General features: G+C 39.0%; 1 protein-coding gene across 2 annotated transcripts in view; it reads left to right on the plus strand.

The window, feature by feature from the left end:
- Positions 1-15,750, plus strand: part of LOC134217452 (lipase member I-like) — a 31,892-nt gene that overhangs the window by 632 nt on the left and 15,510 nt on the right. For both annotated transcript variants that reach the window (XM_062696218.1, XM_062696219.1), the window contains one exon: positions 8-271. In XM_062696218.1, the coding sequence (XP_062552202.1) occupies positions 8-271 (264 nt within the window). The remainder of the gene's footprint in view (positions 1-7; positions 272-15,750) is intronic.

The raw sequence follows: 15,750 nt of genomic DNA on the forward strand, positions 1-15,750 counted from the left end.
ATTCCAGCCTATCTGAAGCAGCCTCGCACAAATGTGTTCGTCGTCGATTGGGGGAAGCTCTCCCGACTGCCCTGCTACCCAACGGCGGCATTCAACACCAAACAAGCCGGCGAATGTACGGCGACTTTTCTCATTGGTCTCAAGGCCAACCATCCGGAGTTCAGCTGTCGGGATCTGCACTCCATTGGCTTCAGCTTGGGCGCACATGTGCTCAGCTTCACCAGCAACGCACTGGAAAAATCAATCGGCGTGAAGTTCAGGCGGATTACAGGTTTGGTAGATTTTAGAATTTAGGTAGTTCTCAACCGCTTCGTAAAGCTTTTGCTGAGACTGTAGATAACCGTAATTATAATAAAAGTGTATTTTTTCAATTTCTCTTAGTTCTTTATTATGTACAAATTTTTCGTTGGATTTATTAATATTTCCACGTTGAGTATGTTTTGTATACATTGATTTGAACAATTTCGTAGAAGTTATTACTTGCGAAGTGCAACTTTGTACACGCTTTATATTTTAAACCTAACGAATCCTTCTCTGCTGGCATTTTAACTTCCGAAGAAATGCTTTTTATGTGATCAGCTGGACGCCAGACATACATGTTTTTAAATGCGTCACCTTGGCGAATAGACACTTTTCGTGCAAACCTGGTAATTGTGGCAACTAATTAGGATTTACGACTTCATACATCTCAATTATCATTCTACGTATCTATCTCAAAGATTTTCATTATCACAGTTCTTAATTGAAGAATTTCTATAGCTGCCTCTATATTTATAGTCCAGCTTGCAATTGCATCGATAAATTATGCCCAGGAAGTTCAGAATTTTTCCGATGTAGAAAATCATCAATGATCGAACCGAGTATCGAACTCATCATCTTCGGATTGGTAATCCCACACCGTTGATAGCATGATTGACTGAAGAATTCCCGCACGAGTTATTCTACTTCTATAGCTCAAATCCTAACTGGAACTTGACCAGCTTTTCAACTTAGTATTATATGTATTAGCATATCCTCAGTTGTTAAGTGAAAGCTATTTTATGTTTGCCATTGCTGGCATGAGTATGTCTTAAATATGTGACAAGTACTATGCAGAGGAACCATTATTTCCCGGGAACCGAGAATGCTTCTTACACGAAAACATCCTGAACCGAACTCGCCATTTCCTGAACCGAACTCGCCAACTGAAGACAATGCGCTGTTCTACGGAGGGTTAATTTAGGGCAAAATTTGCAACCTGACCCTTTAACTGCCTTATAGATTGTCCTTTGGTTGATAAACGGTTTAGAAAGTCAGCTCTTCCCGAAACTGATGTCCGTAAACAGACTGTGTCTCGAGTATTCAAGAGCAGTACTAGAATTTCTCATTTTCGATGAGAGATGTCTCGCGATGTTTACTTATCTCCCCTTTCAATATCTATAGAAACGCGAAGGATGAATGGCATGCTACAAAAATCTCAAAAATATTTGTCCCGTGACATGACCTGAAAGTGTGCAATATCTGCTTTATTTTTGTGTTGATTAGGTACCACTTTCAACCCGGTGAATTAAAGAAATTAATTATTAATTTATCGACTAGTCACTATTCTTCGCATATATCCATTAAAATGATTAAAATCATTAGAAATTTTAATTTTAAAATAAAGCACAACATCCTTTCATGGGCCCCTCCTTAGCCGTACGGTAAGACGCGCGGCTACAAAGCAAGACCATGCTGAGGGTGGCTGGGTTCGATTCCCGGTGCCGGTCTAGACAATTTTCGGATTGGAAATTGCCTCGACTTCCCTGGGCATAAAAGTATCATCGTGTTAGCCTCATGATATACGAATGCAAAAATGGTAACTAGGCTTAGAAACCTAGCAGTTAATAACTGTGGAAGTGCTTAATGAACACTAAGCTGTGAGGCGACTCTGTCCCAGTGTGGGGATGTAATGCCAATAAAAAGAAGAGGAAGAAGAAGAATCCTTTCATGACTGCTTATCATGCGAAAATGATATAAAAAAACACGATTCTTCCATTTGGAAATAGGAAACGCGCTTTGCTCTCTGTCTAATGATGATCACAACCTTTTGCAGTAGTGTTCAAGAGTAATTGGCTTTATCAGAAAAAAATATTCGATGGCATGTAGTGCTGATCAATGATGGAATCAGATATTCAATCTTTGAGATACTGAGACCAGGGAATTCGTGCTTACCCGGGTAGACGATAATAGCTCATTAACAGTAAAACCTGATATTGATAACAAAACATGATATGAACTTGCTTGAAATAAGAGTAAAAATAACAAGTGAAAATAACAAAAAATTGCGCCGAAATATCATAAAAATATCAAGTTTTGCCATTAAAAAGAACTTATCAATATCTTGAGCTATTAGTTTGTTCTTGTTAATAGCAAAACCTGATATTTTCGGGATATTTTGGTGCAAATTTTTGTTATTTTCCCTTATTATTTTTACTCTTATTTCAAACAAGTTAATATCATGTTTTGCTATCAATATCACAGCTTCTACCCGGGTATGGAAAAGGGACCATACCAGACTAGTAGTGTAGGGCTAGATAGGATAGGGGCAGGATGAATGGAGGCTGGAGCCCCCCAGCTGATCATTGTGATAAAATGTCAGGGCTAGACTGGGTTGCGGTGCCCGATCACTGGGGGAGGTTAGGCTTAGAATCCTTGTTGAAAACCAGAGGAAGGCCGTTAGCCACTGGAGAAAGGGGTGGGACTTATACCCGGGTTGGGGTGTCCAGAAACCGTGTATTGAAGAAGGCAAGGGCTGTGAGTAGACAGCATCATCAGCCAGAGCGTCTTGGATGCTGGAGGAAATCCCGTAGTTGAATGCACATCATGCTTCGGGCACCTGCAAATCACTCGGGCACCTGCAAATGCTCGACAGAATCTAACACTTTGCAGTTCTAGCAAACATTCTAGAACGGACCTCCGCCGAAGTTGCGTGAAAAGCGCGTGTGATCGGTATGAGGTGGTGGATGATCTTTTTGTAGTTGGAAAAATCGTTCCATGATGCATAAGTAGAATGTCCGTCACGGTTAGATTGCCACCAGTCACCATAAGTGTAACAGTGATTGTGATTCTAATATTCAGCGCCCAACAGTTCCGCCACCGATCGTCGAAGTGTATAGTGGCAATGGCGAAGTGCCAGCTCATGAACACTGAGGGGAGCCCGACGCCGGCCACCCGAGTGCAGGAACCGGAGAGGGATCCTAGATTAGTTAAAGGGTAGTGGTAGAAGGTCGATGACAGGTCGTCTACCAGGTTACAGTGGGCGAGGCAACCTATACAGAAGCTTGCTGTCTATGATTGCTTTCCCAGTCCGTAGAAGAAAACCCACATTGGTGGTCCAGTGGATCATAGATATTGTCTTTGTCTGGATTAGATTTAGTTTCAACCGACTTAGACATCGGTCGATCGACACCCCGGGGAGCGATTGATGGGTATTTCGCCTAGTTTGATACTTGACACGGATTGGATTGACGCCATTTGGATTGGATTTGGATTGGATTTGGATTGGATTTGGATTGGATTTGGATTGGATTTGGATTGGATTTGGATTGGATTTGGATTGGATTTGGATTGGATTTGGATTGGATTTGGATTGGATTTGGATTGGATTTGGATTGGTTTGGATTGGTTGGATTGGTTTGGATTGGTTGGATTGGTTTGGATTGGTTTGGATTGGTTTGGATTGGTTTGGATTGGTTTGGATTGGTTTGGATTGGTTTGGATTGGTTTGGATTGGTTTGGATTGGTTGGATTGGTTTGGATTGGTTTGGATTGGTTTGGATTGGTTTGGATTGGTTTGGTTGGTTTGGATTGGTTTGGATTGGTTTGGTTGGTTTGGATTGGTTGGATTGGTTTGGATTGGTTTGGATTGGTTTGGATTGGTTTGGATTGGTTTGGTTGGTTTGGATTGGTTTGGATTGGTTTGGATTGGTTTGGATTGGTTTGGATTGGTTTGGATTGGTTTGGTTGGTTTGGATTGGTTTGGATTGGTTTGGATTGGTTGGATTGGTTTGGATTGGTTTGGATTGGTTTGGATTGGTTTGGATTGGTTTGGATTGGTTTGGATTGGTTTGGATTGGGTTTGGATTTGATTTGGATTGGTTTGGATTGGTTTGGATTGGTTTGGATTGGTTTGGATTGGTTTGGATTGGTTTGGATTGGTTTGGATTGGTTTGGATTGGTTTGGATTGGTTTGGATTGGTTGGATTGGTTTGGATTGGTTTGGATTGGTTTGGATTGGTTTGGATTGGTTTGGATTGGTTTGGATTGGTTTGGATTGGTTTGGATTGGTTTGGATTGGTTTGGATTGGTTTGGATTGGTTTGGATTGGTTTGGATTGGTTTGGATTGGTTTGGATTGGTTTGGATTGGTTTGGATTGGTTTGGATTGGTTTGGATTGGTTTGGATTGGTTTGATTGGTTTGGATTGGTTTGGATTGGTTTGGATTGGTTTGGATTGGTTTGGATTGGTTTGGATTGGTTTGGATTGGTTTGGATTGGTTTGGATTGGTTTGGATTGGTTTGGATTGGTTTGGATTGGTTTGGATTGGTTTGGATTGATTTGGATTGGTTTGGATTGGTTTGGATTGGTTTGGATTGGTTTGGATTGGTTTGGATTGGTTTGGATTGGTTTGGATTGGTTTGGATTGGTTTGGATTGGTTTGGATTGGTTTGGATTGGTTTGGATTGGTTTGGATTGGATTTGGATTGGATTTGGATTGGATTTGGATTGGATTTGGATTTCAATAGGATTTGGGTTTGGATTGTATTTTGATAGGATTTGTCGAAGTCATAGCTTGCTAGTTAGCTACATAGCTCACTACAACTTGGCCTCGGCTATCCTGATATTTTCGATATCATCATTGAAACAATCATGAGTCTGGCAATCATCATCTATTCATTTGCAAATATTTTTTGGTGAATAAACCAAATTGAAATCAACGACATATTGATCGCTTGACATTATTTTTGAATTGTTTTATGTTTCGTCCAGGGTGGGACGACCCTACGTTGAGTGTTTTTTTTTCTAATGATGACTCTCCGGGCGGCGAGTGAAAGAAACTGCTACTTGAACTATTGATTACTTCATGTTTTATAATTTACTAGATTGTTTTTGAGAACCGATTATTTTCAACAAAACAAAACGTTCCTCTCTATATTGCTTGCAGCATTTGGTTTTTTTTTATAAAAACTTTGTTTATAGTGTTGCATTCTTAATTTATTTTTTCTTGGGCGTTTGCCCGCAGTTCAGGTAGATTAGGAGGTTCACACGGTTGCCAAGTAGAATTGATTGCATTTCCGGCTGCACCAGATTGTTTAGTTGATAAAACAGGAGCCTTTACGATTGGATACATAGATCTACTTTTTTATTATTTTTTTTATCTGTTAGGCACTCTGTGTTACTTAACCGCTACTGTGCCCGGATCTACTGTGATATTCTGCTGTACAGAATCCACATAGAATCTATTATTGGATTTCCATTACCATTATTGTTACCAGTCCATCTCATCGCTCAATGCTAATGCTTAATTTATTGTTATTTTGTTTTCAGTTAATCTTAAGTATAAGCTTAATTTATTGTAATATAATTTATTGTTATTTTGTTTCCAGTTTAAAACTGGTAGATTTTCAGTTTGAAGATGTTTCTACAACTCTGCATAACAGTTTTTTGTTTGAATTCCTCTAATATCGGAGTTAAAGCGCTAGTTACAGTAACAGCACATTTCTGACAAACTTGTTTGCCACTACTCTCATATTTCTTGATTTGGTTGCGTATGAGTCACAGAAACTTGATTATGACAAGTGTGCTGCTCGGGAAGGCCCCTGGCATTTACCAATTCAATTTCTTAAATATTCTTTCACAAATTCCTATAGACATTACCTTACGAATGATTGCAGCATGCAAGTATGCATATTATGCTTTCTTTAATTTATTTAGCAGCTTCAAAAATCTAATCAAACATTTCATATTTTTCGTATACCGAAAACTGTGACCATCTTTAGATTTTTTTCAGAAAATATTCGCCTTACGGATCGAAGGCTCTAATCCTAACTAAAGTATTCCCTACCATGGCCTCTTAACCTGAGAAACATGTATTCTTCATTAGTCTCAGCGGACACCTTCATTAGTCTCAAGTATTGTTCGATTTCTGGCGGGGGGAATGGGATGATTAGTCTAGTTGAGAGGGAGTAGGTTTTAGTGGGTCGGGTATAAGGACACTATGAGCACTATGACAATTGACAACTAAACCCTATACTAATTGCCTTACAAAGGTATCCGATTGTCCGTTACCCTTTACACATATAAAAAAAGTATGTGGAGACGCAAGGTTGCTCACCAAAGAGTTTGTATGGCGAATAAATTATTTTTAATTTATATTATGGAAGAAAGAAGAAATAAGATGGAAAAGGGTTTGTAGGGTTTCTTGTACTGAACTAACATCTAATAATGCGATTTGGGATAGTGGTTCGTTCGGGTTAGTAACCTCATCATGGGGTAGTGACATTTGTGGTGCCGAAATGTAACCGTGACATTGGTTAAAGCAGCAATATCCCATTTGAGGGATACGGTCTAAAAAAAATCTTTGAATGGTGTTGATCCTGGAAAGGTCATTTAAATAAGTGAAAATATCAAATGATTTACTAATCGTGGCTCTCACGTTGAGAAACATCACCGGTGGCACTGTACAGTTGCATGATGTATATTTCTTGCCAGTTTCATTCTGATTCACCAACCGTTCGAATTGCAGCTAGCTTGAACTAAGAATTACATAATCAGTATATTCAGACAGCCGAAGGAAGAAAATCTGTACTAAACTATAGAAACGCACTGATTGCCAGTGGCAAACTGCATCGTTTTAATAATTGGCTGTGACTGTGACAACGTCACTTGATCGAAGAACCCAACCCATCGCCGAGTGAATGTTCTTAATCCAGAGCTCGGCATAATTGGACTACTTAGTTCCACATCGAATGATAATTGGAAATCTGTTGGGCTCGTGACATCTCACCTTTGTGCAATTATTCTAAATTTTGCCCGTTAACCATGGTCAATGTTAAAACTAGAAGCTGAAGCTGGTTGGGCGTGTGCCGATAGTCGATCCCCCAACGATTATTTTACGAGTTGTTTGGTGTACTTGCCAGTATGTGCGTCCGTTACAAAACGCAACACACCTCTTTCGATAGTTGATCATTTGGGAGCCTCATAAAAGTTGTTGATCGATTAAGAGTTTGTCGGTCTTGTTGTTATTTGCATTGACACCATTTGGCACAGTTAGTTTGAACATAGTTAGCTGACCGGTTGACCGCGGTAATTTAAATATAATTTATGGCATGGGTATGGATTGGAGATGAAAGGTGATTTGTTTTGCGATGGCGTGAGGATAGGGTATTTGAACTGTAATGAATTATGCTACATTGTTCAACAACATTGACCTTTCTAGGTGGTAGGCGGTTATCTTAAATAGGGTTGACTGTTTGACTGGGTTTAAGATTTCTTTCAAACAATGATATTTATTCGACAGTATTATGCATTACAAAGAAAATAGCCACTATAAGGTTATTTGTCCACTTCTACATCTTATAGCTTTTTTTATTCATTCTTTAAAAAACTAAATAATGAAAACAAATTTTCTTGCTGGTTGGCTACAGCGTCGATACTCCTATGCCTGGCGTATTCTGCTGTAATTTAATAAAGTGACTTATGCGCCAAATTACAACATGTCACATGTTTCCCATTTTTCTGTTAACGAGCTCGATGAGCAGTACACGTTAACACCGTTTATGGGAAATAGCGTATACGTAACATTCAGCAGTATTGTTCCCAGGTCCAAATCCACCGTATGCAGCCTGCGCGTTCGTGGCCTTCCACGAAGTCTCCGGTCTCTATCCAGTTCTCTCTGGAACATTGTTTTCGTTATTCTTTCTTCCGATCTTCGCACCAAGTGACCAGCTCACTGAAATCAATTGTTTTTCATTTTATTTATAAATCAATATTTTTCTTTTCACTTCACGCATCTGCGCCAAACACCAACAATTTTCGCTCGAAAACCCTGGAAGCTTCATGTTCATAAAGGCCCACTGGTAGAATGAGAGTTTTATACAGAGCAAATTTCGTTTCCGTCTGCATATTGCTGGACCTCCTTAGCCGTGCGGTAAGATGCGCGACTACAAAGCAAGACCATGCTGAAGGTGACTGGGTTCAATTCCCGGTGCCGGTCTAGACAATTATCGGATTGGAAATTGTCTCGACTTCCCTGGGCATAAAAGTATCATCGTGTTAGCTTCATGATATACGAATGCAGAAATGGTAACTTAGTTAGTAACTTCGCAGTTAATAACTGTGAAAATTCTTAATGAACACCCATGTCCCAGTGGGGAATGTAATGCCAATGAAGAAGAAGAAGATTGCTGGACCTAAGCTGGTCACGAAATCCACAGAAGGTCCTATTTGCAAAAGGAATACGTTTTTCCAGCTCACGGGAAACGTCATTGTCACAAGCGTTCCAAGCTAAACAATTTCTTCAACAACTTCAATCCTATCACCATCAAGCACTGCCTGATCTGCAACCCAGCTAGGTCTACCCTTATATCTACCCGCAAACATGTACTTTGTTTTGGTAGAGGTGATGATTAAGCATATTCTGACCGTCTCTCTCTTCAGTGGAACTAAAGCCTCCAGTACTGCCCTGGAATAGATTCCAATGAGGTCGATGTTGCCGGCAAAGCGCATGAGCATATGCGCCTGTGTGATTTGCATTTGTATTTGTCACGCCCACGAGTGCAATGTTGAACAATAAATTAAAGGTGCATTACACTGCTTCAATCCATCTAAGGAGATGACGTTTGGGCTTGTTTGACACATTGAATTTCCTTCATTTAAGACACCTTGGTTGATACTTCGCCTGCAATCCGAATATTTGATTTCGAGCCATCAAGCGTTGCACGTAACCAATGTCGCCGGAAAACCATGTTCAGGCTTGATCCGCCACAGCTTAATTTTTCTTACTAAATCATACGTTGCATGGAAATCACTGAACAGATGATGAATCTGCAAGTACTCCTGGAATTTACCAAGGATCATCCGCAGGCTAAATATCTGGTCCCACGTCGACAGCCCTTACGAAAACCTGCCTGGTATTCGCCGACGAAAAAGTTATTCATCCTCCCATATTTTTGAATAATGTGATGGATCGATTGATGCAGCCAGCATCCAAGTTTGAGAAGCTCGACCAGGATCTCTTTCTGCTTTTTAATACATCTTCGTTTTCATCGTTCAGCAAATCTTCGAAGTGCTTCTTCCACCTGGCTGCCACCAGAGTCTTGTCCCTTCTTGGTCATTCCACATGGCGGCCATTGGCGTAGCCATTTGCCGCGTACCATTGATAGTTGCTTTAAACCTCCGCAAATCGATTCTATCCATTTTTTCCTAAAATTCTCCCACAATCTGCTGACGTCGCCAGATCCATTGGCATCTCCTATCCGCTTGTTCAGCTTCTGACAGTACAGCATCCCCTTCGACTGCCGAGCATTGAATATTGAAATGCATCGTTATGCGAAATAATGCTGATCGCCATCCCTCTAGCAGCATCAAAGGTCACAAGTAGCAGACCATTAGGGGAAACTGGACACACATGATCCCCGGGGACACATGATCCCCCCTGTTTTTTCGAAAACTAATGACATGTTTATGCAAGTGATATGTGCAAACGGATCCGTTAGATAGATTATTGAATCTGAGTAACATTTGATATTAGTTACTTTATGTATATAGGTTTTAGAGAGGTTTTATTATTTGAGCATTCTCAATCCTTTTTTTCTTCAAAAGAGAAAAGTTTAATAACTTTGAATATGTCCAACCAAAACGTACCAAATTTTTACTGGACAAAGTTTTATTATTGTAGAATTGAATAAATTCATCCAATTTACTATTACTTATTTTCCATTGAATACAAAAAACAAAACAAGATAAATACTCAACATGGACACACTTGATCCCCCACAGTTTGGACACACTTGATCCCGAAATTGCATATATTAAGGCGTTTGTTGTATACCGTTGCATATTATTGTATGTATTGTATGTAACTAATTGATCTGTTAAAATTCTTTTCTAGTTTAAAAGTATAAATAAATTTAATTTCCCTTTAATTTTGTCAATCAGACGATACACGCGCAATTTGAATTTCTCAATAGCCTTATTTCATTAACCAGAACAAAATGTAATTGAACATACTTATTTTTGATTAATTTTATTAAATGCATTTTAACATTATTTTCAATAAAAAAGTGTATAAATTAGGCTTTGAAAATACTTAACAAATCAACAAATCACAGGGATGAAAATGTTCGATCTGGTACTAAATTCCGTTTGAACTAGGAGAAGTTTGCTTACAATCACCATTTATTTGTAAATCTTCTTAAAGAATTTTTCAATAATAGGCACATTCAACAACTTTTAGTCAGTTGTTTAAGAGAAATAGCATTTGTGTAATAATAACACACACTACAAAAATGATGATGCGTGACAGTACCATATTGATGTATGAAGTCACCATCCTGGTATGATCACGGTTGTGGTATTGGTAGTAAATAGTCTGGCGATCCCGATGTATCACAAGTTTTTATTGATCTCAAAACAGGTACTTAGGGATATTTACCATTGACCATGACATTCGCAGTGTGGCCAATTTTCAGAGATTTAATAAAAAAATAGATTCTAAAATTACAAAGATATATTTATGTATCGTATCGATCATCCATTTTTGGAATCATAATTGTATCAATCACAAAATGAGATCCTCTTGGGCACATCATGGTTGTCGTGATATGACCACTGTCTTTTAACCGATTCAATCCGGATGGGTCATATATGACCCAAGACGAAAATCAGTTGTCAAAAATCAGTTTTAAGAGATAGAGCCTTGCTTTCTTCAGCAAAAATGTTCAAAATTAACTGTTCCATCCAGGAAAAATATTGCCCAGGTCAGGTTATGGTCACTAGGATGATCTAGAGCATCCAAACTATCCTTGAGTTCAAAATTTTGATGTTCTAAGGAATCAACACCATTTTTACCACATTCTGATTAAATAATTGAAATTGAAATGCTTTATGATAATATCCTGCACCTGTCCTGCAGTATAACAGATCTTTTTCAATACCTAAGATACTCCAAACAGTTCTAGAACTCAGATCTTAATATTCAAATCGGTCAACAAAAAGACCTACGATGTCCCCACTATTTTTATGAGTTGGGACAGCTCCACGGTTCTTCATTACACCATTACAGACACACCACAGAATTAGTTCGACACCTACGACACTCCAAACTATCCTTGAGTACAGATCCTAATATTCAAATCGATCAACATGCAGATCTTCGATGTCCCCACTAGTTTTATGAGTTGGAATAGCTCCAGGATACCTCGTAACACCATAACAGACACTCCACTGAATTCGTTCGACACCTACGACACTCCAAACTATCCTTGAGTACAGATCCTAATGTTCAAATCGATCAACATGCAGATCTTCGATGTCCCCACTAGTTTTATGAGTTGGAATAGCTCCAGGATACCTCGTAACATCATTACAGACACACCACAGAATTCTTTCGATATCTACGACACTCCAAACTCTCCTTGAGTACAGATCCTAATGTTCAAATCGATCAACATGCAGGTCTTCGATGTCCCCACTAGTTTTATGAGTTGGAATAGCTCCAGGATACCTCGTAACACCATAACAGACACTCCACAGAATTCGTTCGACACCTACGACACTCCAAACTATCCTTGAGTACAGATCCTAATATTCAAATCGATCAACATGCAGATCTTCGATGTCCCCACTAGTTTTATGAGTTGGAATAGCTCCAGGATACCTCGTAACATCATTACAGACACACCACAGAATTCTTTCGATATCTACGACACTCCAAACTCTCCTTGAGATCAGATCCTAATATTCAAATCGATCAACATAGAGATCCTCGATGTCCCCACTAGTTTTATGAGGTGGAATAGCTCCGCGATACCTCGTAACACCATTACAGGCATACCAGAGTTCGTTCGACATCTATGGCACTCCAAACTATCCTTGAGTACAGGTCTTAATATTCAAATCGATCAGCATGAAGATCTTCGATGTCCCCACTAGTTTTATGAGTTGGAATAGCTCCACGGGATTTTGTGACACCATTATAGACACATCACATAATTCGTTTGACATCTACGACACTCCAAGCTGTCTTTGAGCGCAGATCCTTATATTCAAAACGATCAACATGAAGATCTCCGATTTCTAAACTATTTTTACGAGATGGAATAGCCCCACGGGACTTCGGTACACAGTAAGATATACACCACAGAATTCGTTGAACATGTACGACACTCCAAACTCCAAACAAGCTCAGATCCCTATTTACAAATCGATCAACTAGATGTCCCCACTATTTTTATGAGTTAGAATAGCTCCATGAGACTTCATTAAACTATTATAAATACATAACAAAATTCGTTGAACATCTATTATACTCCAAGCTATCCATGAGTACAGATCAGAATATTCAAAACGATCCACATAGAGATCTTCGATGTCTCAACTATTTTTATGAGTTGTAATAGCTCCACGGGATTTGGTTACACTATTAGAGACACGCCACAGAATTTGCTCGACATCTACGACACTCCAAACTGTCTTTGAGCTCAGATCCCAATATTCAAATCGATCAACACGAAGATCTTTGAGGTCTCCACTATTTCCATGAGTGGAAATAGCTCCACGGGACTTCGATACACCATTATAGATACAGTACAGAACTCGTTGAACATCGACGACACTCCAAACTGTCCATGAGTACAGATCTCAATACTCAAATTAATCAACATGAAGATCTACGTCATCCCATCTATTTTTATGAAATGGAATAGCTCTACTGGACTTCGTTACACCATTATAGACACATTGTAGAATTCGTTGAACATGTACGACAATACATATTTTCCATGAGTTCAATTATTCATATTCAAATCGATCAACAAGAAGATGTACGATGGTCTAGCATGAATTTACCGCCAAAAAATTGTATGGTGAAGGACATCTAGGGAAGATCGATATAGTACGTACAATTACTATTTTCAACACCCCTCTCCTCTTCGCCACTTCTTGTAATGAACCTCTAGTTTTTTTATTATTCGTCACGTAATTTGTGAATAATCACCTTACACAAATTACATCAATAAAGAGAGCATTTCTCGAAAAAAAATGCTATGACCTGTTACCTGTTAGTCTACTAAATATTTTTTCAATGAAGAAGATTATTATTGAGAAACTTAACTATTGATTCCTTTTGGTACACTGCTTTCAAAAAGTTTACTCCTAGTGTGCTGCATGTTTGCAGCAGTGCACCAGAGCTTAACATGTCGATTCGAAAGTTTTACTGAAACGCCTTCTGTTGACGATCTCGCAGAATCACATCAAATGGTTGCAGAGGAACTGAGAGAGATTTTTTAGCAACATGATTTAGCTATTACATTTAATTCATTTTGGGATAAGTATGGAGAAAAGCATTTGAAATGAAATTTTGTGATATTATTCATACGTAAATTACTTTACTCTTACATATAAATGTTAGTCTTAGTAACATCCACTTCCGTGCAATACTGAAACCAATTATATTGTCGATTGAATGTATTGCGAGCTTTATTCAGTTATTGGTTCGCAATCCTCATTTATTGGTTAGACTGTCATCTCATGATACCCCTTGGTGGTTTCAATACGTATAGAATGGTAAACACTTGGGTAAACATATCGTATAAAATATATAATATGTATAATAAGTATGAAACAAGTAAGTATGAGAGTACCAACGCCTTCAGGGTGCAACTTACTCTAATTCTGATCGATTATGGAGTAGCAATAATTCACATGTATAGCCCAGCCGGTCATCAAGAGACGCCGTGGTACCAAGCTTTATTCTATAACACTTCTTCTTCTTCTTCTTCTTATTGGCATTACATCCCCACACTGGGATAGAGCCGCCTCGCAGCTTAGTGTTCATTAAGCACTTCCACAGTTATTAACTGCGAGGTTTCTAAGCCAGGTTACCATTTTTGCATTTGTATATCATGAGGCTAGCACGATGATACTTTTATGCCCAGGGAAGTCTAGACAATTTCCAATCCGAAAATTGTCTAGACCGGCACCAGGGATCGAACCCAGCCACCCTCAGCATGGTCATGCTTTGTAGCCGCGCGTCTTACCGCACGGCTAAGGAGGGCCCCTCTATAACACTATAGATGATAAAAGGAACGAAAAAATTGTGGATGCGATGTTTGTGATCACAATAGCACGTTTATTTTTCGTACTTACGTATTGTGTACGTAATGATGTCGATTTGAGCAATTCCAACTAACAAGATTTTTATATAATGGTGTAATGATGTTCCATGATGGTTCTCCAACTAACAAACAAGCTTCAGAATCCATGAATCACTATGTTGGTCTTTTAGACCTCCAATATCTGAACTCATGTAAGGCGCCGTAAATATTCCGGGAATGTTATGATTTGTATATACTGGTATATTCATGTCCCATGGGGTTTCTACAACTGACACACACGCTCAGGATAATATGATTCACTCTGTTGGCCTCGTAGACCTCCAATATCTGAACTCAAAAATCGTTTGGAGTACCGTAGATATTCTTGGAATGTTTCAATTTTCATATACTGGTGTAATGTAAATAAATCATGGGGTTTTTACAACTAACACATAAGCTGAGTTGCCTTTGAATCACTCTGTTGGTCTTGTAGACCCCCAAGGTCTGAATTCAAGAATGATTTGGAGTACCGTAGATACTCTGGGAATATTGTATTTTGTATATACTGGTGTAATGATGTTCCATGAGGCATCTCCAGCTAACACACAAGCTCGGAAATCAATGAATCACTCTGTTGGTCTTGAAGACCTCCAGTATCTGAACTCAAGAATGACTTGGATTACCCCAGGAACTCTGGGAATGCTGTGATTTTCATATTCTGGTGTAATGATGTCCCAAGGGGTTGCTCCAACTAACGTACAAGCTCAGGACCCTATGAATCACTCTGTTGGTGTTGTAGAACTTCAAGATCTGAACTCAAGAAAGGTTTGGAGTACCGTAGATATTCTGGGAATGTGGATGTTTTTATATATTGACATAATCACGTCCCATGGGGTTTTTACAACTAACACACAAGCTCAGGAACCTATCAATCACTCTGTTGGTCTTGTAGGCCTCCAAGATCTGAACTCAAGAATTGTTTGGAGTACCGTAGATATTCTGGGAGTCTTGTATTTTGTAAATACTACTGTAATAATGTTCCATGGGGCTCCTCCAACTATTACACAAGCTCGGGAACCTATGAATTGCTCTGTTGATCTTGTAGACCTCCAAGATCTGAACTCAAGAATAGTTTGGAGTACCGTTTATGATTTGGTAACACTGCGATTTGATAAAAAATAGGTTAATTATGTCCCAAGTAGCAATGCCAACTTCAACTAAGGATTGAGGCCCCGTAAAACGCTTTGTTGTTTATGTAGATCATCAAGAACTGAACTCAAGGAAGGTTTGGAAGCCCTAGAAGATCTCAAAAAAATTATTTTACCCCATATTTCTACTTTTTCATGGTTTGCATACGTTTTTGAAGCAGAATGTCCAAAATTTATGTTGAAATACGACGAAAAAAAATCCGGAT

The sequence above is a fragment of the Armigeres subalbatus genome, chromosome 2, assembly GCF_024139115.2.
Source record: "Armigeres subalbatus isolate Guangzhou_Male chromosome 2, GZ_Asu_2, whole genome shotgun sequence".
NCBI classification, from domain to species: Eukaryota; Metazoa; Arthropoda; class Insecta; order Diptera; family Culicidae; genus Armigeres; species Armigeres subalbatus.